Raw genomic sequence first — 27382 nt, 5'->3', positions numbered from 1 at the left:
CTGCTTTACTCCTCAGACATGACATTCTTATTTGATGATTTTGCTAAGTCAGGTTGGCACATCTTATTTGGCTCAGCTTGTATTTTCATTCTGAGAAAGACCAAGAATAATATGCATTTTTTGCTTAATTTCAGACTTATTATTTTGTTACAATATTAGTTTTAAAACACAGGAAGAAATAAATAAAAGGAGAAATGCTGCAGAAACCGTAGGTGTGGGCACTTTAAGCACGGAAGTGTTTTCTGTCTTGTACACACTTTGCAGAAATAAGTCTACAGCCAATCAGAAGGCTTCCAAGTAATGCTGTCAACGTTGTGTTTGTGAAACATCTTGGAAGTCAGTCTCAGCAAATTCATATTTGTTTGATAGTAATTAGGAGTTGAGATTTATTAATGGTTACTAATACATAATTTTTTTTGTATACTGTCAATTTTTTTTTTTTTTTTTTTACAGGGAGAAATAATTTCTTAAATCCTAGTTATTATTTACTGAATTAAACTATTTTTAAAGTCTCAGAACTTAATTGGCTGTATATTATGTCATGTGAACACTGTTACGGAGTTCAAACAAATATATTGCCAGTTATAATTTTCTTTTATCACTTTTAATTCCTGGTGCCATGGCAGCACCGTTCTGGATTGAAGTCTTACATGTGGTTGTTGGTGTGGAATGTCCATATTGTTCTGCTATCTATGTGAGTTTTCCCAATGGTACCTCAGTTTTCCTCCAGTGCACCCCTAAAACAACTGTTCATTGCCAAAGGAAAAAAGAGATCAAGAAAGATTGTAGCCGCCCCAGCAGCTATCTGCTAAATTGCCATCACAGAGGAAGTGCGGGTCTGTCACAACCTGAACCACACACCATCTCCGCAGCGTCTTTCCTCACATTGTTCACATCCTAAACAAACTTATTTGGGTTTACTCCGAAGTGTTTTTGCGACATATAACTGCTAACTGTGCTGTTTGTCTATTCATAAATAAATTCATAAATGTAAATGGTAACTGTGTGGTTTTTGTATTCGTAAATACTTCATACTTGCCACTATTTCATACAGGTCTTATTTTTTTTAGTTTTTCTACCTGAGTTAACTGTTGAAGTTTACAAATGCTTTGTTGAAGAAATTGTTGTACTTGTGTAGTGGTTTGCACAGTGTCAGGTTAATGGTGGGTTGCAATTGTGTTGTCTTGAATTGGTTTTGCATTGTATCCCGTGTTCTGCACCTAACCAGAGTCAATTCTGTTATGTTTGACATGCTAGCAAATAAAGTTGGTGTGTGTGGCTGTGTGAGTTGGCTCTGCAATGTGTTGGTGATGCATCAGTAGTCCGTCCTGTCCCCATTCATCCTGGAATACACTTCAGCCCCCTGGGACCCTTAACTTGATAAATAAGTACATGATTATCATTATTATCTACAAATTTTGGAGCAATTTGTTTTATATTATACATTTTGGTAATGTTCACACAAACGCACACACACAAAATCATATTAAATAGCAGTAAATTAAGCAGGAGTGTTCAAAAAGCCAGAGATAACAATTGAATCCCATAGATTAGGAAATGCAAAGCTGAATGAGCAACGTCTGAAGGTCTCCACTGTAACTGAGAGGTAAAGCCCCATTTTTGTTGATGTTTTTCCTAAAGAAATACCTTACTTGGTATACTTTTGTGATGCCTGTACAATAATTTAGACAACATTAATGGTTTAGGTAGAAAGGCGATTGCGGAAACTGACCAAAAGGAAATTAAGAAAACTGCCTACGAAAAGGATATTACAGCACTTGAGAGTTTAATGAAGAAGCAGCCTACAGATTAGTTGAGGCAGACCAGCATCCTGCTTCCAAATTCATAACCTGTGAAACCTTGAAAAAAGTCTGTACTTGAAATTACAAAGGGTCATGGTAGATCACTACCCTTTAGAAAATATAAAAAATATCATTCAGCATTAAAGTCTTTTATTAAAGATAATGATAATAATTTAACTAATAAGCTCATTAATTAAGGAAACCACCTCTTAAAGTGCTGAGTGCTGTTAGCGGTGAATGCATTCTTTTTACTTTTGTGTAAATAGAAGTTTGTTGATGGGATCAAAAATTTGCTAATAAGTTCAGATTCTGATTTTATGATGTTCAAAATGTAGAGAAAATTTATTTTAGCATTTTTTCCGACCGTGTGTTTGGTAACCTATGTGCAATGGGAACGTTTGGGGGCGGGGAAAAAATTGACCTTTTTCAAACCAGTTGCTCAATGTTTGTTTTGTTACTGGCTCCGCACCAGTCCTGTTGTTTGTCCCAGTACCTTCTCCCTTAACTGTCATGTTTTATCCATGTCATACAATACCTGCTGTAGAAACTTTTTCATTTAATTGGGATTTTTGAAGTCTGCTCCGTCATGTGGCCAGGCCTATTAATTTGCAAAAGTTTTGCATGAGTGGTTTTTGAGGCGTATCATTTATTAAAATATATGCATGTACTCGACACGCAAGTGTATACATGCATGCACACTCAAAAGAAATGTATAAGTGAAGCTAGCAGACGGCTTGTATGGCCTACCACAGCACATGCTGAATGATGAATAGAATAAACTGAGCACACAAACAGAAGCACCTGCTGTAAATCTGTAAAGCCACAACTGTACCAATCTGTCTGTCTATGCAACCTGCTTGCTTCATTTGATCCAGTGTGTTTAGTTTTGAAATGTGATATTATTGAAGTTGTTTGCTCGATTTAATTTCCTTTTCATTTTGCTCTGCTTTTTATTTGTGTACATAATACATACTACCCCATCTATTGTACTTTATTCTGTATTATTGTTCAGTGCATTTTGGTTGTTTTGTAAAATCTTCTGTTGAGTAATTTCCTGTGGTATCACTAAAGTGAAATTTGCATTGATGTACTGTATAGAACATTCTATATCAATGTTTTTTGTTTTTTCAAAGATCAACAAATAGCATTCTCAAGCAAACATTGTAAGCTTCTGGAAGGTGTTAGCATTTAAAGTAAATGTGAGTTTTATACAGTAGTTAGTGTAATTATTTTATAAGGTGGTACATTGTCTTGATTAACTGAGACCCATGTTCATTTTCCAGGGCAGCCATTGCACACTTTCTTCACGTATGCGTGAATGTTTGTTTCAGTTTCCATCCACACCCCGCTGTATTTAATTGATTTACCAATTTATTAAGGAATTATCCACATGTGTTTTGTGTTGTGGCTCGTCTTTTTGTGGGCTGCTATCCTGTCTCTGGCTCATACCACTCCTGTGTGCAGGGCTGAATGGATTGACCTTGAATTTCTAAGAGTCCTGTTAGAAGTGCACCATTAGGTGTAGGGTTTGCCATGACCTCTGGTCTGCTTGTGCAAATATGTCTTCAGGATAGCGATAATGAAGAACTTTATCTTGTATAGTACTCTTGGGTGCGCTAGGACATTTCAAATGTATTTTAGGTTCTGGTAATTCAAAAATAAAATCCTCTTACTTGACTCTTCACTTTCCTTAGTCTTCATTGTGTGAGACCTTCTTCTTCTTCTTCTTCTTTCAGCTGCTCCCATTAGGGGTTGCCACAGCGGATCATCTTCTTCCATATCTTTCTGTCCTCCTCATCTTGCTCTGTCACACCCACCACCTGCATGTCCTCTCACCACATCCATAAACCTTCCTCTTTTCCTCTTGCCTGGTAGCTTTATCTTTACCATCCTTTTCCCAATATTCCCAGCATCTCTTCTCTGCACATGTCCAAACCAACGCAATCTTGCCTCTCTCACTTTGTCTCCCAACCATCCAACTTGAGCTGACCCTCTAATGTCCTCATTTCTAATCCTATCCATCCTCGTCACACCCAGTGCGAATCTTAACATATTTAACTCTGCCACCTCCAGCTCTGTCTCCTGCTTCCTGGTCAGTGCCACCGTCTCCAGCCCATATAACATAGCTGGTCTCACTACCGTCCTGTAGACCTTCCCTTTCACTCTTGCTGATACCCGTCTGTCACAAATCACTCCTGACACTCTTCTCCACCCATTCCACCCTGCCTGCACTCTTTTTCACTTCTCTTTCACAATCGCCATTACTCTGTACTGTTGATCCCAAGTATTTGAACTCCTTCACCTTCGCCAACTCTACTCCCTGCATCCTCACCATTCCACTGACCTCCCTCTCATTCACACACATGTACTCTGTCTTGTTCCTACTGACCTAAATTCCTCTCCTCTCTAGAGCATATCTCCACCTCTGCAGGGTCTCCTCAACCTGCTCCCTACTATTGCTACAGATCACAATGTCATCAGCAAACATCATAGTCCACTGGGACCGCTTTCTAATCTGTCAACCTGTCCATCACCATTGCAAATAAAGGGCTCAGAGCCGATCCCTGATGTAATCCCACCTCCAACTTGAATGCATCCGTCACTCCTACCACAGATCTCACCACTGTCACACTTCCCTCGTACATATCCTATACAACTCTTGCGTACTTCTTTGCCACTCCTGACTTCCTCATACAATACCACAGCTCCTCTCGAGGCACCCTGTCATATGCTTTCTCCAGGTCCACAAAGACGCAGTGCAACTGCTTCTGGCCTTCTTTAAACTTCTCCATCAACATCCTCAGAGCAAACATCACATCTGTGGTGCTCTTTCTTGGCATTAAACCATACTGCTGCTCACTAATCATCACCTCACTTCTTAACCGAGCTTCCACTACTCTTTCCCATAACTTCATGCTATGGCTCATCAATTTTATTCCCCTGTAGTTACTACAGTCCTGCACGTCCCCCTTATTCTTAAACATAGGCACCAGTACACTTTTTCTCCACTCCTCAGGCATCTTCTCACTTTCCAAGATTCCATTAAACAATCTGGTTAAAAACTCCACTGCCGTCTCTCCTAAACCCCTCCATGCTTCTATAGGTATGTCATCTGGATCAACGGCTTTTCCATTTTTCATGCTCTTCATAGCTGTCCTTACTTCCTCCCTGCTAATCAGTTGCACTTCCTGATTCACTATCTCCACATCATCCAGCCTCTTCTCACTCTCGTTCTCTTCATTCATCAGCCTCTCAAACTATTCTTTCCATCTGCTCAACACACTCTCCTCGCTTGTGAGTACATTTCCATCTTTATCCTTTATCACCCTAACCTGCTGCACATCTTTCCCAGCTCGGTCCCTCTGTCTAGCCAATCGGTACAGGTCCTTTTCTCCCTCCTTAGTGTCCAACCTCTCATACAACTCATCATAAACCTTTTCTTTAGCCTTCGCCACCTCTCTCTTCACCTTGCGCCTTATCTCCTTGTACTCTTGTCTACTTTCTGCATCTCTCTGACTATCCCACTTCTTCTTTGCCATCCTCTTCCTCTGTATACTCTCCTGTATTTCCTCATTCCACCACCAGGTTTCCTTTTCCTCCTTCCTCTGTCCAGATGTCACGCCAAGCACCCTTCTTGCTGTCACCCTTACTACATCTGCTGTAGTTTCCCAGTTGTCTGGTAACTCTTCACTGCCACCCAATGCCTGTCTCACCTCCTCCCTAAACTCAACTCAAACTCATTGTGTGAAACCTTTAAAAATCAAAATATTCAGTGTACTCATTCTCTATACAAGTTCATTACATAAACTGAAAAAGTAATTTGCTTATTACAAGACATCATTGAGGAATACTGCTCTTTATCTGTCATCTATTTTCCTATGTAAAGATAGTATAAGATATTACCCTACATTGGTTAAGATTTACAATACAATTTATTAGAATAAATGAATACATGCAAAATTGTTTGAATTTTACATCAGAATTGTACAGAAAATACAAGAAAAGGAAGTCTTTAGACTGTAATATACAATTCTTTTAAGTTGTCGGCTTGTAACTGTTTTGTAACCATAATGTTGCTTGAAACTATATTGGTAATAGTAGCTCTGGGGAAATTGATATTTCCATAATGAAGAGGAGTATATACTGTGTGTGTGTGTGTATATACATATCATTTTTTTTTTTTCTTTCATGAATGATCATCTTTACTTACTTTTACAGCAGTATGAGTAAGCACTATTGGTACCGAGTGTAGCAGTTAACAGAATGCTAAGATGAGGCTGTTCATAAAGCTGTGGATTTCTTTGTTACCTTTTTAAGAAAGGAAATGGCAATGTGGCTAGCTGCAGGTGTTCTGCATGTGACCTTGAAGGTAAACTTGAGTCAATCTGTTTAACTAAGCTGATAAATGAAGGGATAAGCAGGAGTCTGCTGTGAGCGTCGCCCTGCTTGTTTTCTGCATAGCAGCAGCAGTGGCAGCAGCCTGTGGTGCAGTTAATGTACAGGAGTGCCGCATCAAACATGTCACGAAGCAAAGATACACTGTCCAAGAGTCGAGACGAGGCAGTAAGTGTTTCAAATATTCTCATTGTTTTCTCAAAGGATGTTATAATTGATTGTGTTATTAATCTACTTCTGCATGATTGTTTGCATTGTTACCTTAAATGCTTCTTTGTACAGCACTTTGGTGCAACCTTTGTTTTAAATGTGCTTTTATAAATAAATAATCTAATCTTATGTGTGGTGCTTATTTGTTTAGTTCTAGAGAAAGTCTATCAAATGGACCTTTGAATATGTCTTACTTGAAATTCATCTGTTTTGAACAGATCTGTTTCTTAACAACACTGAGTTTTGCGTCAATAAAAATTACATAATTTTGTAGAATAGGCAGGAGTCTGTCCTTTTTAAGTTACCTTTCATTACCGTGTTTACCCAAGGAGGGTAAAATAATGATTTGTATGCAGATTAAAGCTCAGTTCAAGAAAGGAACACTGCATTGACGTTATTCTGATGAAAGACTTGTCCTGGCTGAACTTATTTATTTTTATAGTGAGAGTTTTTTTTAGAAGTTTAATTTTCAAGGGAGACAAATTGACAATATTGTCAATTCTTAATTTCATATGTCCATATAAGAGGCACTTATATGATATATTGGAATTTTAGTAATTTGTATCGCCTAAGTGTTACATTTTGGTGGACCTTTAAGGATATGCAGAATTACAGTATGGCTGTAATGGACATAAGGAGCACAGTGATGCTGGGACTAGTGGTGCTGCCTCACTGCTCTACTGGCCTCAGTTTAAATCTGATCTCACGTGTCTGTGTACGGTATCCTTCTTCTACATGCCCCAACTGTGTCTGTTAAGTGATTTGGTAATACGAATTTGCTCCGTACACGACTGTGAGATTGTACTGTACTGCATCGGTGCCCATTTGGGGTCCTTTTCTGTCTGTTTTGTATTTTTTGTTTCCTCTCTTGCTTTTGTCTTTGATGTAACTGAATAATGGGAATTTCTGTACTAGTTTTAAACATACAATATATAATAGATCACTTGTAGAAGTGGAGTTTTTAGTCTCTTGTTAAATAAAACTTTGTTTTTTTTTTTATTCAGTGTATAGAACACTGAGCTAGCTGAAATGAGGACATTTTCTAATGCTGTCTTCGGCTAGCCCTGAACACGCTTTCCTGTGTCTACGCTCCGTTTACTTTATTTTGGTTCTTGCTAGACTGATAATCAGCCAAACTCTCAATGGTTTGCAGTAAGAAATGGCTTCATTAATTTGGTTCACTCACCCTCTTTCTCCCAAACTCTTCTGCTGCTTTTAGTCGATGCCACAAAAGAGCTCTGTTTTAAATGAGGTCATGCCTGTCCGCCTAAATGGTCTCTTTATGCAGTGGTAAAATGATGTCTGAATGTTTTTAGTTAGCTTTCTTGTGATGTCATTTTTGTTATTGTATTCTTTGAATGCCTTATCATGTGACACCAGTGGATGTGCCATTTTATGTTGTCCAGTTGCAAGGTGAATGTTTGGGGTCAGGTGTAATGTTAGTCAGGTGGTGTGGCAGATAATTAGCATAGGGAGAGTTTTATTATTTGGTGTTGAGGACTGCAGAATATTAGCTGAATAATTAAGGCTGTCATTTGGGAACTGGCTGAGGAGCTGTACCTTTCTCTCACTCTCACAAACACACACAACCCTCCATCTGGGTGTTCTTCATTTCAAGTTTCTACTGCTACATTATAGTTTGTTTTTTTTTTTTAAATTTGTACATTTGTAACTGTTTACAAAAGTAAGGTGACTGGCTTAAAGGAATGTCACCTACTGATCCTGTTGTCCTCATGAATCTTCACTGGGGAAAGACGTAATCACCATAAGGTTTAATTTGTGCCTGCCTGCCTGAACTGAATAACAGAGGTGAAATGATTCATAATTAAAATGTCCCAGTGTTGTAATTCTCGGTGTACATGACACCGCAGTGACGAGGGTCAGGTATTCATCATCTTTAGTGGTGCTCTCTGTGCTGTCTGTATATGTTTGACACTTTGAACCTATTATTGCTGTCAACTGATTAATATTTATTAAATAATAATGTTAACGTGACACTTATAAACCAGCATAGGTGCTTACTCTATATTAAAATAAGACCACTTTGTGCCTGTCCTTTACCGTGTGCCATCCTTGTGCCCAGAAAATCTGGCACAGTGTATATAAATTCACTTCGGCGCTACATCCAGTCTTGTGTTATCACTTCTGTAAACTTTGTTTGGTGTAGAGGTTCAGCTGTGATTTTATGACGACTAAGTGAGCACAGATTCATGCGTTTCATGTGTATCTTGCATAAAACCTTCAACTGGCCCTGATCTGTGTTCTGCTATGTGACTTTCCTTTTTTTTTTTTTGCCTCCATTTACTTAATGTCTGTGAGTTGTGATTAATTGTGATGTGCAACTATGACTGCTAGTCATGTAGTGGGACATCTCCAATGGCTCCATTATAGAGCTCTTTAGTTGTTGGGATAGGCTCCTGTCTGTGCAATAGTTGACAAACAATGGGCACTCAATGAGAGACGTGTGTGTCTGTCCAATGCTCTGTCTATTATACACCAGCAAAAAATTAGTCCAAAACTGCAGCTTAACCCACAATACATTGAGAGTGTTTGTAAAGCCCCCAGCACTGTCAGGCAACATGTCAGTTGGCTGTCAAAATGCAGCAAGCTTGCAGTACTTGGGGAAATTTGAAATTGTACTGAGAAGTTGTGAAGGAGTTGTGTAATCATCCCCTGTGGTTTCTAGCGGTGTAATCTGACGTCCTCTGGGCAGGGACACCCAGCATCTGCAGTTGTTAAATGTGACTTGCTGTTAGACTTGAAAGTGTGTGTTGTGACATCTTTCTAAGTTCATAACACATTTGTTCATACTACTGTGTGTGCACTTTATAACTAGTAAGTAAATAGGAAAAAAAACAATGGTAAAGATAGAATGGTAATATTTGTGTTTTTTTGTGAAAGTGGTTAGGGCCTGTGTGTTTATCATGGAACCTTGATTTACTGGTGAAGTGGTCGTTTTCTTTCAAATAAATATATCTTTATATAATTTTAATAGTTTTGAAGGTTTTTAGCTTATTTGAAAACTTGAGGTGTTTGATAATACTGTTGGACATTTTACTTTTATAGTTAAGGCCATTTTTTAAATTTTCTTTTTTTTTTGGCAGTTATTTATTTATGATTTTTTTCAAAAAGTCAAAAGTTATGTCTTTCCATTATTATTATTTTAACAGCATTAAATACAGGTTTCCTTCATCAATGTATACTGTTCTCGATCCTTATTTTGTAACTAGAGTATCAACAGAAGGATGTTATCTAGAACAGTGTTTCCCAAACTCTGTCCTGGGGGACCCCCTGTGGCTGCAGGTTTTTGTTCCAACCAACTTCTGTTTTTCATTGGACTCTTAGCCTAATTAAGTGAGTCATTAGTTCCCAGTTTCTGTGTTTTGGAGTCAATTTAGAAATTACAAACTAAGTTTGGAAGATTTTTATTAAAATGTACTAAACAATTATATGGAGAATATAATGTGGTGTTCTGGTTATTTAATTGATTATTTACTAGTTAGTGGGTCTGACACTGAAGTTGTTGCAGCTTTCATCATCCTGGGTGTCTGCTATGCTGGTGTCACTATTTATTAGGGTTAAATGAAGGGAGCAATCTATACAGGAAAAGGAGAATATAATAGGAAACCAACAAAACAGAGTTAAGTATTTATAGCTTTAGAAAAAAAAAGTAATAAATTTAAAAACCATACTGTTGTGTTTTTCTGAATGCAGAATAAGAGAAGAGTAAAAAAGACCAGCTAATTAATTGAGATCAGTTGTTATCGATTATTATCACTGGTTGTGAATCTGGTTGGAACGAAAACCTGCTGCCAAAGTGGGTCCCCAGGACTGAGTTTGGGAACCACTGGTTTAGAACAAGTTTTTAGTGCAGAAGATAGTGGAAAATTATAGACGTCGATGCCAAGCTGCACACATTTACAAAAAAAAAAAAAAAGGTAAAGCTGGCACCTGCATTTAGGACATCTAAAGATGGGATAGGTTCGCTTGTGCGGAAATCGGTCTTACTTGCCACTGTCAAGCCCATGTGCGCCTAAAGGCAACAAAAGCATATTCTTCCTGTTTCCTGGCAGCAGAGTAAGAAAGGCAGGATGACATCAATATTGTTTCTGGAGTGGTTCCAGAACTGCTTTACACTGGAGTTTGAGAAATATCTTTCTAAAAAGAACATTGCAGTAAAGGTTTTGCTAATTTTTTGATAAAGCTCCTGTGTATCTAAAGTCTGTACACTTTGAAAATCCTGCAGATTATTTTGTTTTTGCTTCACATCACCACGTGTCTCCTTCATCCTCTTGATTTGTTCGATCAAAGCCCCACACTCCTGCTTTTAAAAGCTGATGCAGACCTTGACCTGATGCAGTGAGGGAGGTCATTTAGTATTGCAGATGACATTGCAGGTATTAAGAGTGTGTATATCATAAAGCCATCAACTGTAAATATATGCTGTGGCTTCTTTTCTGGGTTTTATTCATTATATATTTATAAACTGATGATGAGTATACTTTATTGTAAGAGATTGTCCCACCAAACCTCAATTCCTTGCCTTCTAAGTTTATAGAGTCTTGAACAAAGTATGGTAGATTTCTTAATTGCATTTGCTAATCATCATGCTTCATGTTAGCACTCCTGAATGATGCGTTGAGCCCAGATCCGATCATTTAGTAACTGTATAGGATGATGCATTTCTGCCTCTCTTAAACTGTCTATTGTGTTCTTGATGTTGTGCTTTTATTCTAAATCAATACATCTCAATGTCCAATTTGCTACTATATAGAGGTGATTATAATTGGTAAATTATTGTGCAGAAATGTCCAGAAAAAAAAGTGGACCTTGAAATAGATATTCTTTTGGAAGAGGTGAGAGAAAAAAACAATATTTTGTTTCTGGTGTTGGTAGTATAATAACTAAATCAAAAATGGATTAGGTGTTATCTGTCATACAAGATGTTCAAGAAATCAGGCTCAACTGGGAACGCTGAAAGTGGATGCAAAAACAAATCATAACTGCACACATTAAAATCTCCCCAGCAATTGGAAGAGGCCACATTAGGTGCTAGATCCTCCTCCGACAGGAAGAACGCTTCTTAATGTGCACTGAAATCACAATGAAAAGATAAGCAAAGAGGTGCTCACAGATACGAAGGAAAATAAACGTTTTTACAAATCTACAGATTTTTGTTTGCCTTTTGCTTCTCGGTTTTCTCTTTCTCAGTTGCCTTTTCCCATCACAGAATGGGGTGGGAAGACACAAGTTAAGACAGAACTGGTTCAGCCTGTGGATGAATATAAAATAAAGGCACATAGTCTGCATATTGACATTAACCATATAGATATTAGAAAAACTGGCATGAACACAATTGCTTATTTAAAATAATCTTATCAGTCTTTATCCTGTGCACAATGTATACTCCCCAGCTTGGAGTCTTTTTGTTTTAATGCTTTAGACGTTTTTCTGACATCACTAACAACAATTTCAATACATTTATAAATAAAAACTATAATTTCTCAAGAATGAAACACTTCATTTTCTCTATTACACATGTGATTACATCTCCCTAAATGTGGATTTCCAGTCAACTGAAAAGGGTTCGCCTGTCTTTGAATCCATACATGTTGCTCTTGATGACCACAAGCTTTCCAGTTCCTCCTGTTACATGCAGCTAATACGCAAGTACATGGCTGTATACAGAAAACAGTATAAAAACAATTTAAATTTATGCAGCAGACTTCCCATGCTTAAAGCACCTACAGTAGTAGACTGAAAAAGGAACAGAAAAAGCATAATAATAACCCTGGGTAGACGCCAAATAAGTTTGCATGATGATGCAGTGGTCAGTATGGCTGCTGCCAGGATCCAGTGTTTGGAGTTTACGTCTGGTTCCCTGTTGCTTTTTGAGTTTCCAGTTTATCTTTTCCATCCTGAAGACATTGACATTAGTTGCTAATTCTAAATTGCCATGATATGAATGGACTTTATGGGGACCTGGTGCACAGTTTAGTGTGGGTTCTTGCCTTGTACCCAGTTCTTCTGGGATAGACTGCAGGTCTTCATAGCAATGAACTGCAGTAGGAGAGTTTAATGATGACTATAGATGCTTTACCTATGATAATCCTTGTTCATGCTTTTTTGTTTAAGCAGTAAATACTTAAGATAAAATGGTACTGATGTCAAGCCTAAGGAAAAAAAATTAGGTACTTAAGTGAAATATGAGCTGTAATTTTCTATTGCTATGGTGGGTTGGCTCCCTGCCCAGGGTTTGTTCCTGCCTTGCGCCCTGTGTTGGCTGGGATTGGCTCCAGCAGACCCCCGTGACCCTGTAGTTAGGATATAGCGGGTTGGATACTGGATGGATGGATTTTCTATTGCATAATTGCTTTATGTAGGATGCCCGGCGAAAGTAGCATCATTGCCTGTGTTCTGATTTGGAAAGTATGTTTTGCAATTTTTTTACCAGCAAAAAATAGTTTTTAAGCAGTTTGAGTGGCTAGAATACTAATAATTAAAACTTGTATTCTTCCCGTCCTTTTTATCTTGTAGAACAGATAACGATGCAGCACAAGACGTGAGCCCAATACACAGATAAACTAATGCACTGAGAAGTGTGTGTGGGGTGTTTTGAGAATTGTAGAATGGGGATATATCATCAAAGAGCAGGAGAGTGAGGGTCCACAATGGATCAAAAGCTCATTGATAGGGTTGAGGGAGAGTTTAAAAACATCCCAGAAAATGACAACAACAAAAAAAAGGCCCATTTGTGTGGGGGTAAAAAAAAACACAGTGCTGGCAACGCTGATACAGGAACTGAAAGGTCATTTTGCAGTAGTAATACATTTTTAGTATTGTGTAGTGATGATCATTCTACATGTACTCCTTTAAGACCACAACGTTGAGCACAAGGGCCCCACAAGGGTGTGTTCTCAGCCCGTTGCTCTTTACCCTGCAGACCCACCAATCTACAGTTCCAATCACATTGTCAAGTTTGACGATACAATCATGGTCGGCCTCATCACCAACAATGACGAAGCCAACTAGAGGAACGAGGTGAGCCAATTGGCCCAGTGGTGTAAAGACAACAATCTCTTCCTGAACGTGGGAAAGACCATAGAGATTGTGGTTGATTTCAGGAGAGATCATTTACATCAAACCCCTTTCCCCCCCAAACTGACAGTTGACGGAAAGGGTGAGTAGCACCAAGTTCTTGGGGACGTATATCTCCGAGGACCTCTCCTGGTTAGATAACACCACATCACTGGCCAAGAAAGCTCATTCCCGCCTCTGCTTTCTGCGCAAACATGAGGAAAGCACAAGTTCCACCACCATCATGTGCTCTTTCTACCGGGGCACAAAAGAGAGCATCCTCACCAGCTGCATCTCTGTGTGGTCTGGAAGCTGCACTGCCTCCTGTAGGAAGTCCCTGCAACGCATAGTGGATGCTGCCAGTAAGATCATTGGTGCCCCACTGCCCTCCCTCAGGACATTTTCCACACCCGTCTCACCCGTAGAGCCATCTGCATTGCTGGTTACTCCTCCCACCCCGTTCACTCCCTTTTTAGCCTCCTCCCTTCAGGGAAAAGATACCGGAGCCTCCAGGTCCACTCCACAAGACTGTCTAACAGCTTCATCCACCAGGCTGTCGGGATGCTGAATTCTGTCCACAGCCTCTGCTCCCCTCGCCTCCTGCCCCTGGACCGTAACAAGAGTCACTATCTACAAGACCCCTACCACAGCTGGTATTATATAAGGACTCCATATTACATCTGCTGCTAACGGTTTGTCTTTTTGTACATCTCATAAGCTACTCTATAATGCACCTTCTCATTTTTTTTTACTATAATTGGCTTTTGCACTAATGACTATTGCATATCTAATGTTATTTATCTTATATGTTATGCTTTTATACTTTTAATATTTTATTGTACTATGAAGATGAGAGAGAAACAGTATTTCAATTCTCATGTATGTTCTGCACATATAGTGAATTGACAATAAAAGGCTGTTTGATTTGATTATGTGAAACACGCATATGACCAGGATGACCAATAAAAAAGGGATACAAGTGGGTCTCGAACAATGATGCCAGTGAGATGCTATCTATTTTCCAACCATCATAGGCCGGTACTAAGACCACCCTTTCTGACTAGTAAAGTGTGAAACATCACCAAAAAATATTATTATTTTATTTATTTTTTTAATGAACTTTTTGACGGAATTTTCTTGGAGTGATTCATTATTGAAAAGATTGCTTGCCAATTCAAGAGTATTTTTGCCTAATAGTTTTTCTTTTATGCCACATTCGGTTTGATTCCTCGTACTGTTCATCTTTAATGTGACTTTTTCACGTTTTTATGATCTCATTGCCTTTAAAGATGTTTGACATTTAACATCATATTATTTCAAGTAATTACCATAATATCCAATAAGCCTTATATTTGTATGCTTTGTTCTTTTCTGTGTTTATGATGCACAGCTAACTTTATTTTTTACTTTTCCTGCCCACCCTTCAGTGCACCAGCATCAGCAAGGCAATCAACAACAGTGAAGTTCCAGTCAAGGAAAAACATGCACGCAGTATCCTCTTCTAACAGTTAAGCTTGGTTTTTGTGTGGAGAGAAGCTTGTAATAACCAAGTTTTAAGTAATTTTACTGTTTCATTTTTTTTTATATTCAGTAAGGCAAGTGAGTTTACATTTTATACTTTCTTTGACTGTCTTATTAAGACATAAAAGACAGAATTAACCATTAATTAAGAAACCTTAATATTTATGGAATGCATTTTTTTTCCTTTTGTTTATTATCCAGGTGTGCTAGGCTTATGTATTGCTGTGCTTGTTAGATATCTTTATTGTGTTGAGTTTGAGCACATTTCCTAAACAGATCTACTTACTATAATATCTTTAATGTAGCACAGTTCATGAATTGAGTGTAGCTTGCTTTATGGATGAGCATTTTTCAAACTGTTGAGCACTGTTAAGTATATTTTCCAAAAAAACTGCAGACATTCTTTTCAGCTCCCTATTTGTTTTACCTGCTATTATCTGATTTGTTTGCCTTTTCTGAATAAAGAATATTGTTAAAAAAAATCTCCAGTTGCTCCTCTTTTTCCTTTACTCTTGCACATGAATTATTCTGGGAACTCACCACGAGAAAGGTGCATTTACATTTTGGTCCTACGCCATTGGCCTTCCCTTACCTAGCAGTTCCATCCTAAGCTGGAAGTTTTGCCACGTTCTACACAAAGTCCTAAGGGATGGACACCCCAATGTAAGTAGCTGTTGCATGGTTTTTTTTGTACTCACTCAATGTTCATAGTGGCAGCTGTTTCAGCATTAATTGTATTTATTTACCATCATGTAACATGTTAATGTATAGAAAGTTACAAATTTGTTTTTCATGCTTGTTTTCTCCAAACACTCCATTAAAATTATTTTATACAGGATGGCTTATTGTTTTGGATTATGACAGACTTCTTCATTTGGTTACATATAGTGAACTCTGCAAATGCTTGTGTTGTACAGCCTTAACATCTGCACGTTGGATAGAAGAAAAGCTTTCATCGATTTGTGAGCAGAAATAAAACATTTTTAAGCTTAGAAGGCTAATTAGCTTCTTCTTCTCTATAGAAGAGAATAAAATAGTTTTAGAGTCAATTAGGGGAAAGAACTGCAGCAGGTACAATGTAATTTTGTTACACTGGTGGAGATTATCATCTTTGGCTATGATTTTTGTATCACTTTAATTAATTGATCAGGTAGATGTGCATGAGGTAATAAAGTGAATTATCTGCTCAACATACTGCAGAGGTCCACTTGGGCTCTCCCTCAACTCTTGCTTGTGCAGATCGATCACCGTTTAAGTCCTTACCTGTGTTCAGTTTAGGATGTAGCATGTATACCATTGCACAATTAATAATGTACATCAGCAGTTTAAAGGTGCTAGAGCTACTTGGGAATGGTAAAGATGAAAAATGTATTTTCACAAGCTTGCTTATCCATGTAGTAGAGTGAATTTTTGGTGACTGTGTTTATAGTGTATACACTTTGTCTTCTTCCTCCCTCTCTGTTCTGTTTTTTAGGTTCTGCAAGACTGCTTGAGACACCAAAGCAACATAAAAGAAATTGGAAGTTTATGGGTATGTCTACAACAGTTTCATTAACTGGATTTCTTGTTAATAATGTGTACACTTTATTAACAGTGTTCCTCTGGATGAGCTAAAGAGGCACACGTTTATTTTAGTAACAATAAAGCAGAAGACATTTTGTCAGCATTAACAATTCACAATGTGTTATACCTAAAACTGCAATCTGTGGATTTTTACTGTTAGTGAAAATTGTGTAAATGTGCTCATATGGTCTGTCTTCAGAGATGCTTATTTCTTTGTAATATATTTTCATCAATAGGGATATACATTTTATGGATTCAGTGAGTTTTACAGTATACATGGGATATTTGCATCATTTTCTGATTTGGAAAAACACTACTTAAATATGTACTACATTGGACCAGTTAATAGTACTTCTGTCAGGTGATATTAACTTGGGAGTCCGCTTTAACGATGCATTATAGTTCAGCCAGTTATAGAAAAGTGGATCAGAAGTAGGAGTGTTTTGGAATTAGTGTTATGTGGTAAAGATGGCATGGATGATATATAACCCTCTTTACCAAGTATGATGGAGGATTTCTGGGGACTTCTTATATTATACAGCCTAATGATGTCAGTACTGTTAAGGCAAAACCCAGCAAACCTGAATATTCCTGTGCCTGAAATGTTTCCATCCTAAGGAACATCTATGAAAAATTCATATGTAAGAACTAAGAAGTGTTAATATGTTCTCTTTTGACTCGATAAAATAATGTCTTAACCATTTGTTTCTTTTAAGAGCACTGCAGTATATTTTTTTTCTTTAAAATTCTTTTTAATGCTTCCCAGAGTCATATGCACGATCGATATGGGCAGCTTGTATCGCTGTACACCACTCTTCTAATAACTAAGATGAATTTTCATAGAAAGGTAAGCAGATTTTCAGAGTTTGTTACTTTGTGTGTGGTTTTCATACAATGTTTAGAATTTTAATGTCAATTTAATCACTCTTTGTTTTTGTCACTGGTTAAAACTGCTGTAACATTAACAGTTGTCAATTCTTAGTTAATAAAAATCTATTTTTTGCCTTAAGGACTGTAAACTGGACTTGGAGTAAGCATTAGTTTTAAATGAAGAGAAGGGAATGCTTTGTTCTCATAATGTTGAAAAGTAAAGTATAGGAGCCCCCATGCGTGCTAGAATGTCATATTAGGAAATTTTGCTATTTAGAGGGATGCCACAGCTTAGAGTTAATAAAATAAAGTTAAAAACGTCAACAAACATGGTTATGTGCTGTTAATGAGGTATAGCCCTTATATAAATATCACAAGTCTGTGCTTCGTTCTCTATTTATTCTTTTCTCAGTCGCTGCTCCCTTAGTGTCCTGGGTTGGAATCCTTGCCTAACCAAAGATGTCTAATTTTTAGGTTTGGTGTTTATAAATCTGCCCAGTTCTTGTATATTGGTGTGTGTATAAGCCAGGGGTGGGCAAAGTTGTTCCTGGAGAGCCGCAGTGGTTGCAGGTTTTTTTTCCAACCCAATTGCTTAATTAGAAAACAATTGTTGCCAATAGTTTTAATTTCATGGCTTTTTAAGTGCGTTAATTCTGTTATGTCAAGTCATTTTCCTTTGTAAGGATATCATCCAAATTTGAAGGCTAAAATGGAGGAGTAAATCTGTCCTTCACTTTTTTTCTCTTTGCTTTCCTTCCAAGTATTTAAGTGAACCAAACAGTGCACGATAAATCCACACAGGTGTAAATGGAAACAAGCTAAACAGAGAACTGCTGGTTTCTTTTGTCATTTTCATCTTATTGCTAATAAGGAGCAATTAAACAAGAATACGGCTGTTTAAGGCTAAAATACGCAATAAGGGTTCAAAATCTTAACAAGCGAGACAACAAATGAAGCAGAAGTGTCACTTGAGCAATAAGTGCTTCTTATTAAGCAATTGGGTTGGAACAAAAACCTGCAGCCCACCAGGAATGACTTTGCCCACCCCTGGTATAAGAACACCTTACAATGATCTGGTGCCCTGATTTGGATTACGTGGATGTGATGATGAATGGATAAAGACTGCATGTATAATATTTGGCCATTTCTTGGAGATGGTCTTTTCTCATTTGTATCATATTTACTAAAACAATTCAGACATAATTTTAGTGCCGAGTTTGTCTGTTTACACACAGAGTTCAAGATGTTATGTTATTTGAAAAGTTTATTATCTGAAACAGCGAAGAAAATTAGCATTTCAGTTGCATGAACATTTTTGAAGTTAAATAATAAAAAGTGCTGCAAATGAAAATCTGTATACATCAGTGTTTCTGGTTATGAAAATTATAATATGGCAATGGTACTGGCTGAAGTAAGGCTGACACCTGGACATATTTCAAAGGCAGGCCCAATATAATATAAGATGACGCTGCAACAAGCCCCAAGTGATTGTATCAGTCAAAGACATGGAAGGTGGCACTGCTAGTTTTTATTTTTCATTGGCTGTTCCAATATGTCTTTTGAGTTCATTTTGTTGTTTTTGTCCCTCTTTTGAATGAATTCTTGTTTGCTCTTAAGTTGACTTTTCTGGTTGGACCGTAGGTGTTGAAAAGATGCTAAAAAGATTGTCATGGCAAGAAACTCGCATTATATGTAATTTGATTGCAAATCTTTGTATGTAAAACATGCCAAGCGTGTTTGGTAAGCAAGAATCACTCTGCACGTTCATGAATAACTGCTGGCAAAACTTGCTATATTTTATATCAATATGAAAAGTAGTTTTATTTGAATTCTGCATTTATCTGTTAAAGATCCCGTTAAATACAACAAATCTACTAAAACTTTCTTTGACGATCTTTTCAATTCTGTTATTGGTGTTAAGTGCTTTGAACACGTGGAAGGAATTTACATTTTTGAATATATAATTTAAAGTATGTTTAAACTTATCATAGCTTACTTATTATATTTCTTTTTACAATGTACAAATAGAAAGTGTAGCATTTTGCAAGTAAAAGTACTGCAGACAAATAAAATAAGATTAAATGGTATCATTAATGAAAGAAGTTGGTCTTTCCTACATACATTTTTCCTATAAAGTAAACTGCAGCATTTCTGTAACTCTTAGTATTCACTTGAAGGAATTCAAAAAGTGGCTCCCATAAGGCTTTTAATTTCCTGTTTGTCATTTGCTCTGTTAAATCTGGAGGTAACTAACGATACGTTGGCAGACAAGTGTGCATTTTGAACATTTTAAGCACAGGACTTTATAACTGACATTTTTCTTTTTGTTTTTTTTCCCTCCATGGCTGATTTTCACAATATTTTGTTTTTTTTGGCTGCCTGCACTCATTAACTCCTCTTCAGTAAAAAATGTATATCAGATATTGAATTTGTAAATTGAGGTGGGGTAGGCATTCATTATTATTCTAGTTAACTTTGAAATTGTAAGAAAGGTCCGTGGTGTGCCTGATGACCAAAAAACCTCTCTATGACTTGTCTGATTTCCCAGCAAGGTTCTGTTCATGTGAGGACATGACCTGTCAAATTGAGCTGTCCTGGAAGCCTTGGTTATATCTTATTATTACTTTTCAACCCCATTGCCATCATTTATAATTTGTAGCTCTAAAAATGTTATTAGCATTTCTTTACCAAGAAACAAAGTTCTTCACCTGACTCCTGTAGTCTGGTCTCATCCCCCTTCTCAATACACCCTATAAGTGCAACTAACTAGTCAAGATTAACATGGGAGATGCAGAGTCGATGAAATAAACTCTGAATGAGACACCAAAATTGTAGTTAAGGGGAGTAGCAAGAGAGTTTGTCTTCACTTGGTGTAAAACACAAACTAAAATGTTAAATAGAGCTCCAGGGCTAGCTCCAGTGTAGCTTTTGCCATTCACCACTATTGCAACACTTATAATATAAATGTTAGTAATCTTCTTCACATTTGCTTATTATAAGCAATACTGTAATAATTGGTTACTGAAGTTCTATCAAGCTTGCATCACTCTATTCAAGGTTTCTTCTGAAGCCAGTAAAAAATGTCTGAAATAATAAAATTTGTATTAAGGTTTCTGTGGAATATACAAGATCTGTTGATGTATGTTACATCTGTTAACACACTTAAAAATGCTGAATTGTCACTTTTACTGTTGGATCATTCTTGAAGTTAGTCTCATGGCTTTATATTTCTTGTTTAATTGAAGCACACAGAATTCCCATCAAACCTGGAAGTATCTGATGATGGCCTTGAGAAAGCAGCTGGTACAGATGTCAATAATATGTAAGTTAGAAGTAAGAAAACCATATCCACTGTACAACAGTAAATGCAGCAAATCATAATTGTACAAGTGCTTATACCTTTGACCTTGGAACCATTCAATCTGATCATTCTTTTCTAGGAAATGCTGCCATAATATAAATACTCTACTGCGTTCTTCACAGTTTATGTAAATAAACCGATTGATGCCAGGACTGAATCTTTACCAGTAAAATGACTGGAGCACAAAATAAGAAATAGCCTTCCCTTTTAAAAGTAATATTAACATTTTTTTAAGAATTGCATAATATTTATAATGTAAGTGAAGACAGAAGGGGTCACACACGCATGCACACACAGATGCGTGTACACACCTACACACTCCATAAACTCTTGATTTCAAACTATTACCAATGCCATATTTATATATATTTTTTAAATAATCTTCTGAGACCAAATAAGCAAATATTTGCTTTTTTTCTCTGTTTTGGATCAGTACTTTGCATGACTACAGTCTCCTGAACAAATCTCTTGATGTTCTGATTTTTCAGTTATTTTTATGATTGTCTGGGCATCGCAGTATTGAATAAGACTGGTAAATCTTCAATGTGAGCGTATTACTGTGCACTGTAAGGTAGTGGAATTTTTTTCTGTCACTTTGTATTCATTTTTTGGTCAATGTCCTGTCCACTAATCTTATCGCTGTACGTTCCTTGACCTGTATTATTAACAAGCAGGAAGAAGGTCACCTTGTGACAGTGTCCCTGCCTACAGACTACACTGTACAGTAGCATTTTGTCATTCAGAAAATCCTGATAATGATTATTTTTCAAATATTGCCAATATATGTTGTGCAGCCTACTCTTAATTCATATTAAGACGCTACTGAAAATCTAGACATATATAATTACAGCATGGTCATCATTACACAGTGGTGTTTCTTACCAGCCATACTAAAAACATGAGTTGCTAAAAGTTTTTCATTTGGGCATCCTTCCCCTCTGTAAATAATGCCCTGTTAGGCACTTTTTATTGCCTTACTTTTCACAAATGCAGACATGTATATTTTTAAAAACAAATACATTACTCTGGCATTGAAAGATGAGAGCTTTCCAAAAGAGCAGCGTACTTTGATTTACTAGTAACAATTAATTGTAACTGTTTTTTCTCTGATTTGTGGTTGGTGTAGAAAAACAAATTCACAAAATTCTGCTTTAATAAAAGCTCAGTGTTTTGTGATTTATCACTATGAAACTGATCCACATGAAATTATGGACTTGTAAGCACAGCTTTCGTGACTGAGTCATGAAATTGTGTGTTTATTACCTTAATGTCTGAAATCCATCCATCCATCCACTATCCAACCCGCTATATCCTAACTACAGGGTCACGGGGGGTCTGCTGGAGCCAACACAGGGCGCAAGGCATGAAACAGACCCCGGGCAGGGCGCCAGCCCACTGCAGTGTCTGAAATCAGTAATCAATTTATTAAATAGTCTGCAACTTTCATTTGCATCTAAGAATGCTGTGGCTACATCTTAAAGCTCCTCATACACATTTTCTTTGCTGTGTTTCAGTTTTCAGTTGACTGTAGAAATGTTTGATTATCTGGGATGTGAGCTCAAGCTGGCAGAGTCTGGTAAGTGGACCTTTCGTGAGTATAAAACTTGGCCTTAAAATAACATTGTCAGCAGTTTTCATTCCCTCACATACTGTTGCTAAAATTAGACATATTGCAAATATTTTTGTTTTGTGAAAGTTGAGTTAGCAGCATCTGAAGATAATTACATTTTGTAAGCTTGAATTTAGCCTTTAACCCTTTGACCCATTGCAGATGTACAGAGTTATTTCCCTTCTGACTGTGCCATATCTTCATGTTGTTTCTATAGCTCTAGACCTTACCTTCAAATGTTTTAATGCTGTTCAAGTCAAGTTGGGGAGCTTGCACTGGTACAGTGTGTTGCCGCACCCACTACACAACGAAACAACTTGGGATCCCAGTTTGCAAACCCCCAGGCAGACACAGGGTACACTCCCACCCTACGGAAATGACCCTCTATCTGCCACAGCCAGGTGTTACGTGGGCAACCCCTTGGCCTGGTCCAGCCACTCGGGTCCCCAACAATGAGGATCTTACAAGGTGGATCACCCTCGGGTGGGGAAACATGCCACATGGCCATAGTTCCATAACTGACGCTCCCTCACAATGCAGGTGATGTGCCTCATTTGGGACTCCATGAGCAACACAAAGTCAAACCAACGGTACCCAAGGATTTCCCTGAGAGACACAGTACTGAAGGAGTCCAGTCTTCGTCTCAGGTCACTGGATAGCGTCCATGTCTCGCAACCATATAGCAAGACAGGAAGCACCAGGACTCTAAAGACTTGGACCTTTGTCCTTTTGCACAGATATTAGGAGCGCCACACACCCCTTTCCAGCGACCTCATGACCCCCCATGCTCTCCCAATCCGTCTACTGACTTCATAGGAAGAGTCACCAGAGACATGAATGTCACTGCCAAGGTAAGTAAACCTCTCGATGCGGTCGACACTCTCTCCGCAAACAGGCACACTGCTGATGGCCTTGCCCAAGAGGTCATTAAAGTCCTGTCTCTTGGTTTTTATCAGGACCCTCGCAAGCCCAGACACTCGGACTCCTTGCTCAGTCTCTCAAGTGCACTGATCAGAGTCTCCATTGACTCTGCGAAGATCACAGCATCATCAGCAAAGTCAAGATCCGTGAACCTTTCTTTACCAACAGATGCCCCACAGTGCAGTGCAGTTTCATTATAATTTTGGTTAGTTTATTACAGCCATGCATAAAACTGACAAATTAAAATGCTGTCGAAAATTAAGTTAAACAACTGTGTATTGAGTGTATATTATTATTAATTTGACATATGTGAACTTCATTGGGTCTGAAGGTTTATGGATATGTTTTATGTTTGTGACATAACAGAAAACACTTCTATAATTTGTCTAGTTGGCTCTGTGCTTGCTTGTGTTTTGTGGCTCACTGTTTCTTGGTTTGTCCTGGATGTTTTGGGTAATCATTACTATGTTTACCTACTTCCGTTGCCAACCAGAAGTAATTGCAGTTGGGTCTGTAGGGAACTTGAGCACCAGCGAGCAACACGGCAGATGTCATTAATGGTAGGCTTGTTCCAACACACCCTCTATAAGGCTTGGTAATTATTTAACTATTGCTTTGCTCTTGGGATTAATTTAGTGCTCAAAGAGCTCCTTATATTTGAACAACATTCAACTTTATATTGAGGCTCCTGTCAGTCTGTTGGTAATTCAGAATAAAGTGGAACTCATTTTGGGAGACACACATGTAAATTATAGGTCATTGGTGTGGGGTTAATGCATTTTTCTAGATTTGTAACCGTTTGCTTGGACTATGTTAAAGAAAATCAATAATGAAAAGAGGCAATTAGCAGCAAGTCATGTAACTAGGAGGTGTAAGGTTTAATTTAAAGAAGGAGCCGTGCACTTTGGTTTGGCTGCTGGGATTTATCTTAACTACTTAAAGACAGGCCAGGTTTAAACCTTAAATACATTTATTGTGGTTGTTGAACCTTGAGGTAGAAGATTTAAAAATGAAATAGATACAATTTTTGTTTAGGCAAGATCTGTATTCATATTTTTTTTCCCTGAGCAATTTAATTTTATTTCTTTCTGATTTAATTTACCAAGAGTGACCGACACATGATGTGCATGTTCCCTTTGTTGGATATCTGCTCAGTGCTGCCTTGATTTCTGCTGGCTCCATGTGACACATAAGTGAATTAGAAAACTGATATATGGATTTTCTTATTTTTCTTTGTTAGTACAGTGATCCCTCGCTATATCGCGCTTCGCCTTTCGTGGCTTCACTCCATCGCGGATTTTATATGTAAGCATATTTAAATATATATCGCGGATTTTTTGCTGGTTCGCGGATTTCTGTGGACAATGGGTCTTTTAATTTCTGGTACATGCTTCCTCAGTTGGTTTGCCCAGTTGATTTCATACAAGGGACGCTATTGGCAGATGGCTGAGAAGCTACCCAACTTACTTTCTCTCTCTCTTGCGCTGACTTTCTCTGATCCTGACGTATGGGGATTGAGCGGGGGGGCTGTTCGCACACCTAGACGATACGGACGCTCGTCTAAAAATGCTGAAAGATTATCTTCACGTTGCTATCTTTTGTGCAGATGCTTCCTGAAACGACATGCTGCACGGTGCTTCGCATACTTAAAAGCTCGAAGGGCACGTATTGATTTTTGACTGAAAAACAAACTCTCTCTCTCTCTCTCTCTCTCTCCCTGCTCCTGACGGAGGGGGTGTGAGCTGCCGCCTTCAACAGCTTTGTGCCGCGGTGCTTTGCATACTTAAAAGCCAAACAGCCCTATTGATTTGTTTGCTAGAGATTGTTTTCTCTATCTATGTGACATTCTGTGCTCCTGACACGCACTCCTTTGAAGAGGAAGATATGTTTGCATTCTTTTAGTTGTGAGACGGAACTGTCATCTGTCTTGTCATGGAGCACAGTTTAAACTTTTGAAAAAGAGACAAATGTTTGTTTGCAGTGTTTGAATAACGTTCCTGTCTCTCTACAACCTCCTGTGTTTCTGCGCAAATCTGTGACCCAAGCATGACAATATAAAAATAACCATATAAACATATGGTTTCTACTTCGCGGATTTTCTTATTTCACGGGTGGCTCTGGAACGCAACCCCCGCGATGGAGGAGGGATTACTGTAATATAAAAAAAGATTCCAAATCATCCATCTCATCCATCCATCCATTTTCCAACCCGCTGAATCCGAACACAGGGTCACGGGGGTCTGCTGGAGCCAATCCCAGCCAACACAGGGCACAAGGCAGGAAACAATCCTGGGCAGGGTGCCAACTACCTTTTTCAAATGCATTCTTTTTTACAACAATACTGGAAACATAGATTACTTCCTTACCCTGAAACAGTGAGGCTGGTTATCCAGGTGAGGTTTGTGCCATAAATTCTGTTGATAAATGAACCTATGAGAACAAGCTAAATGTAAGATGCTGCTGAGTTCATCGCCACGTGTGCTGGACCTCAGGAGAGTCCAGAAGTGAGGGTCTTGTGGTCATTAGACGTTCTAACACTTGAGCAATGCCTGATCAATCTGAGCAGCAGAGAGTTCAAGGCAGATTACAATGTGGAGTGATAACAGCCAGGAACAGGAATTTACTCATTTTGGATTATCCACCTTGAGGCCAGTATAGAGATGGCTGAGATGGGACTCAGGGTGTGGGAGAATGAAAGCTTTTAACAACTTGAGTGACTACAAGACTGTATGGATGCAACATTAAAAAGATGAGGGGAAAGGAGGACAGCAGGAGATCAGTGGAGGACCAGAGAGAAAACACAGGAAGACTCATCTAGAACATACAGTATGAAGGAAATGTCCAGACAAACACAGGTGACACAGTTAGGAGAAAGGCCCATGGCAAAAAATCCACACAGGATTCTGGTGCAATTTACAAATAATTTGAACATGGTGATGCTTTAACTTGGAGTCCTAGGTCATAATTTTTAATATTTTTTTCTTTTAAATGTTACAGCATAATTAATGGAGCGATCACAAGCAAGGGCATTATTAAAGTGGTACTTAGAAAACACAGAACATAAACTTTTTATATTTTTTTATTTTGTTTTTTAAAAAAAGAATGAATGATAAGGTGAGAGGTTAGAGTTCAGAGAGTTCCCTCCAGTGAGTGCAAAGCACAGTCCTAATACTAAAAAGGAAGTGGTAGTTTTATAAGATGAGTGATTCCCAGAATGAGTGCAATACCAACCCATTTAAGATACTGGCCAATGAGTGTGCATTCTTTATAATAGAAATAGAAAAATTACAAGGGGTTCTGCCAATCAACACTCCATGACTAATACAAATAGTAGGTGATGGGCACCAGGTGAAACCGTCTTTGAGTTCTTTCTCAATTCAGTATGTTGTTGGCACTCACGGAGCCCCTATATATTTTTAAAGAGCTGTGATGAAATTTCATTGTGGGCGGATGACACAAGATCGGGCCTTGCTTGTCCCATTTATGAATGAGAGGTGTAGCCTTTAGTTTTTTCTCTTTACCATTTCACATAAATTGTGATATTTACATAAAATGAGCGGGGGGAAAGCAATATCAATTTTACATTAATGCAAACCATGTTTTGAGAACAGTTTGATGTAGGACGACAGGGTATTGTTGCTTAGGATTCTGTAGTTGTTCAGTAGCACACAGATGTCTACACCTAAGTATGGAAACTAGCTGGTGACTAGAATACCTGAGGAAGTTGTCTGCATTTTAAGTCTGTAATTTAATTATGTTAAGATTACAGATTCATCACTTCTGCAAGAACATCTCCTAGGAAAAGGAAATAGTCATCTACATGGAAGGAAAGAAGTTAAGAGTTTTTAATTACAGTTGGTAATAGAACTCTTAAAATGAGAACTTAGGGCCACAATGGCGAGAGGCTCAATGGAAAGGGGAGGAGAAAGCAGATACCCATGTGGATAAGTAAGGTTGTTGAAGTAGATTATATTGTGAGTCATACTAATGAATTGTAAGCCAAAGACCATGGCCTAAAGCACTTTTCACAAATAAAACTACTTAAGACACTCC

General features: G+C 38.0%; 1 protein-coding gene across 2 annotated transcripts in view; it reads left to right on the top strand.

The window, feature by feature from the left end:
- Positions 1–27382, top strand: part of hip1rb (huntingtin interacting protein 1 related b) — a 76191-nt gene that overhangs the window by 19873 nt on the left and 28936 nt on the right. The window contains exons 1-7 of one of the 2 annotated variants that reach the window (XM_051921055.1): positions 6228–6365; positions 14912–14976; positions 15527–15668; positions 16480–16536; positions 17335–17415; positions 20684–20760; positions 22314–22375. In XM_051921055.1, the coding sequence (XP_051777015.1) occupies positions 6297–6365; positions 14912–14976; positions 15527–15668; positions 16480–16536; positions 17335–17415; positions 20684–20760; positions 22314–22375 (553 nt within the window). In that variant the 5' untranslated portion in view covers positions 6228–6296. Of the gene's footprint in view, positions 1–6227; positions 6366–14911; positions 14977–15526; positions 15669–16479; positions 16537–17334; positions 17416–20683; positions 20761–22313; positions 22376–27382 lie in introns of those variants that run through there. The other variant, XM_051921054.1, reaches the window with a different exon arrangement.

This window comes from Erpetoichthys calabaricus, chromosome 18 (genome assembly GCF_900747795.2).
Source record: "Erpetoichthys calabaricus chromosome 18, fErpCal1.3, whole genome shotgun sequence".
Lineage (NCBI taxonomy): Eukaryota > Metazoa > Chordata > Cladistia > Polypteriformes > Polypteridae > Erpetoichthys > Erpetoichthys calabaricus.
Note: the sequence above shows the minus strand (reverse complement) of the source record. Positions and strands in the feature narration are given on the sequence as shown.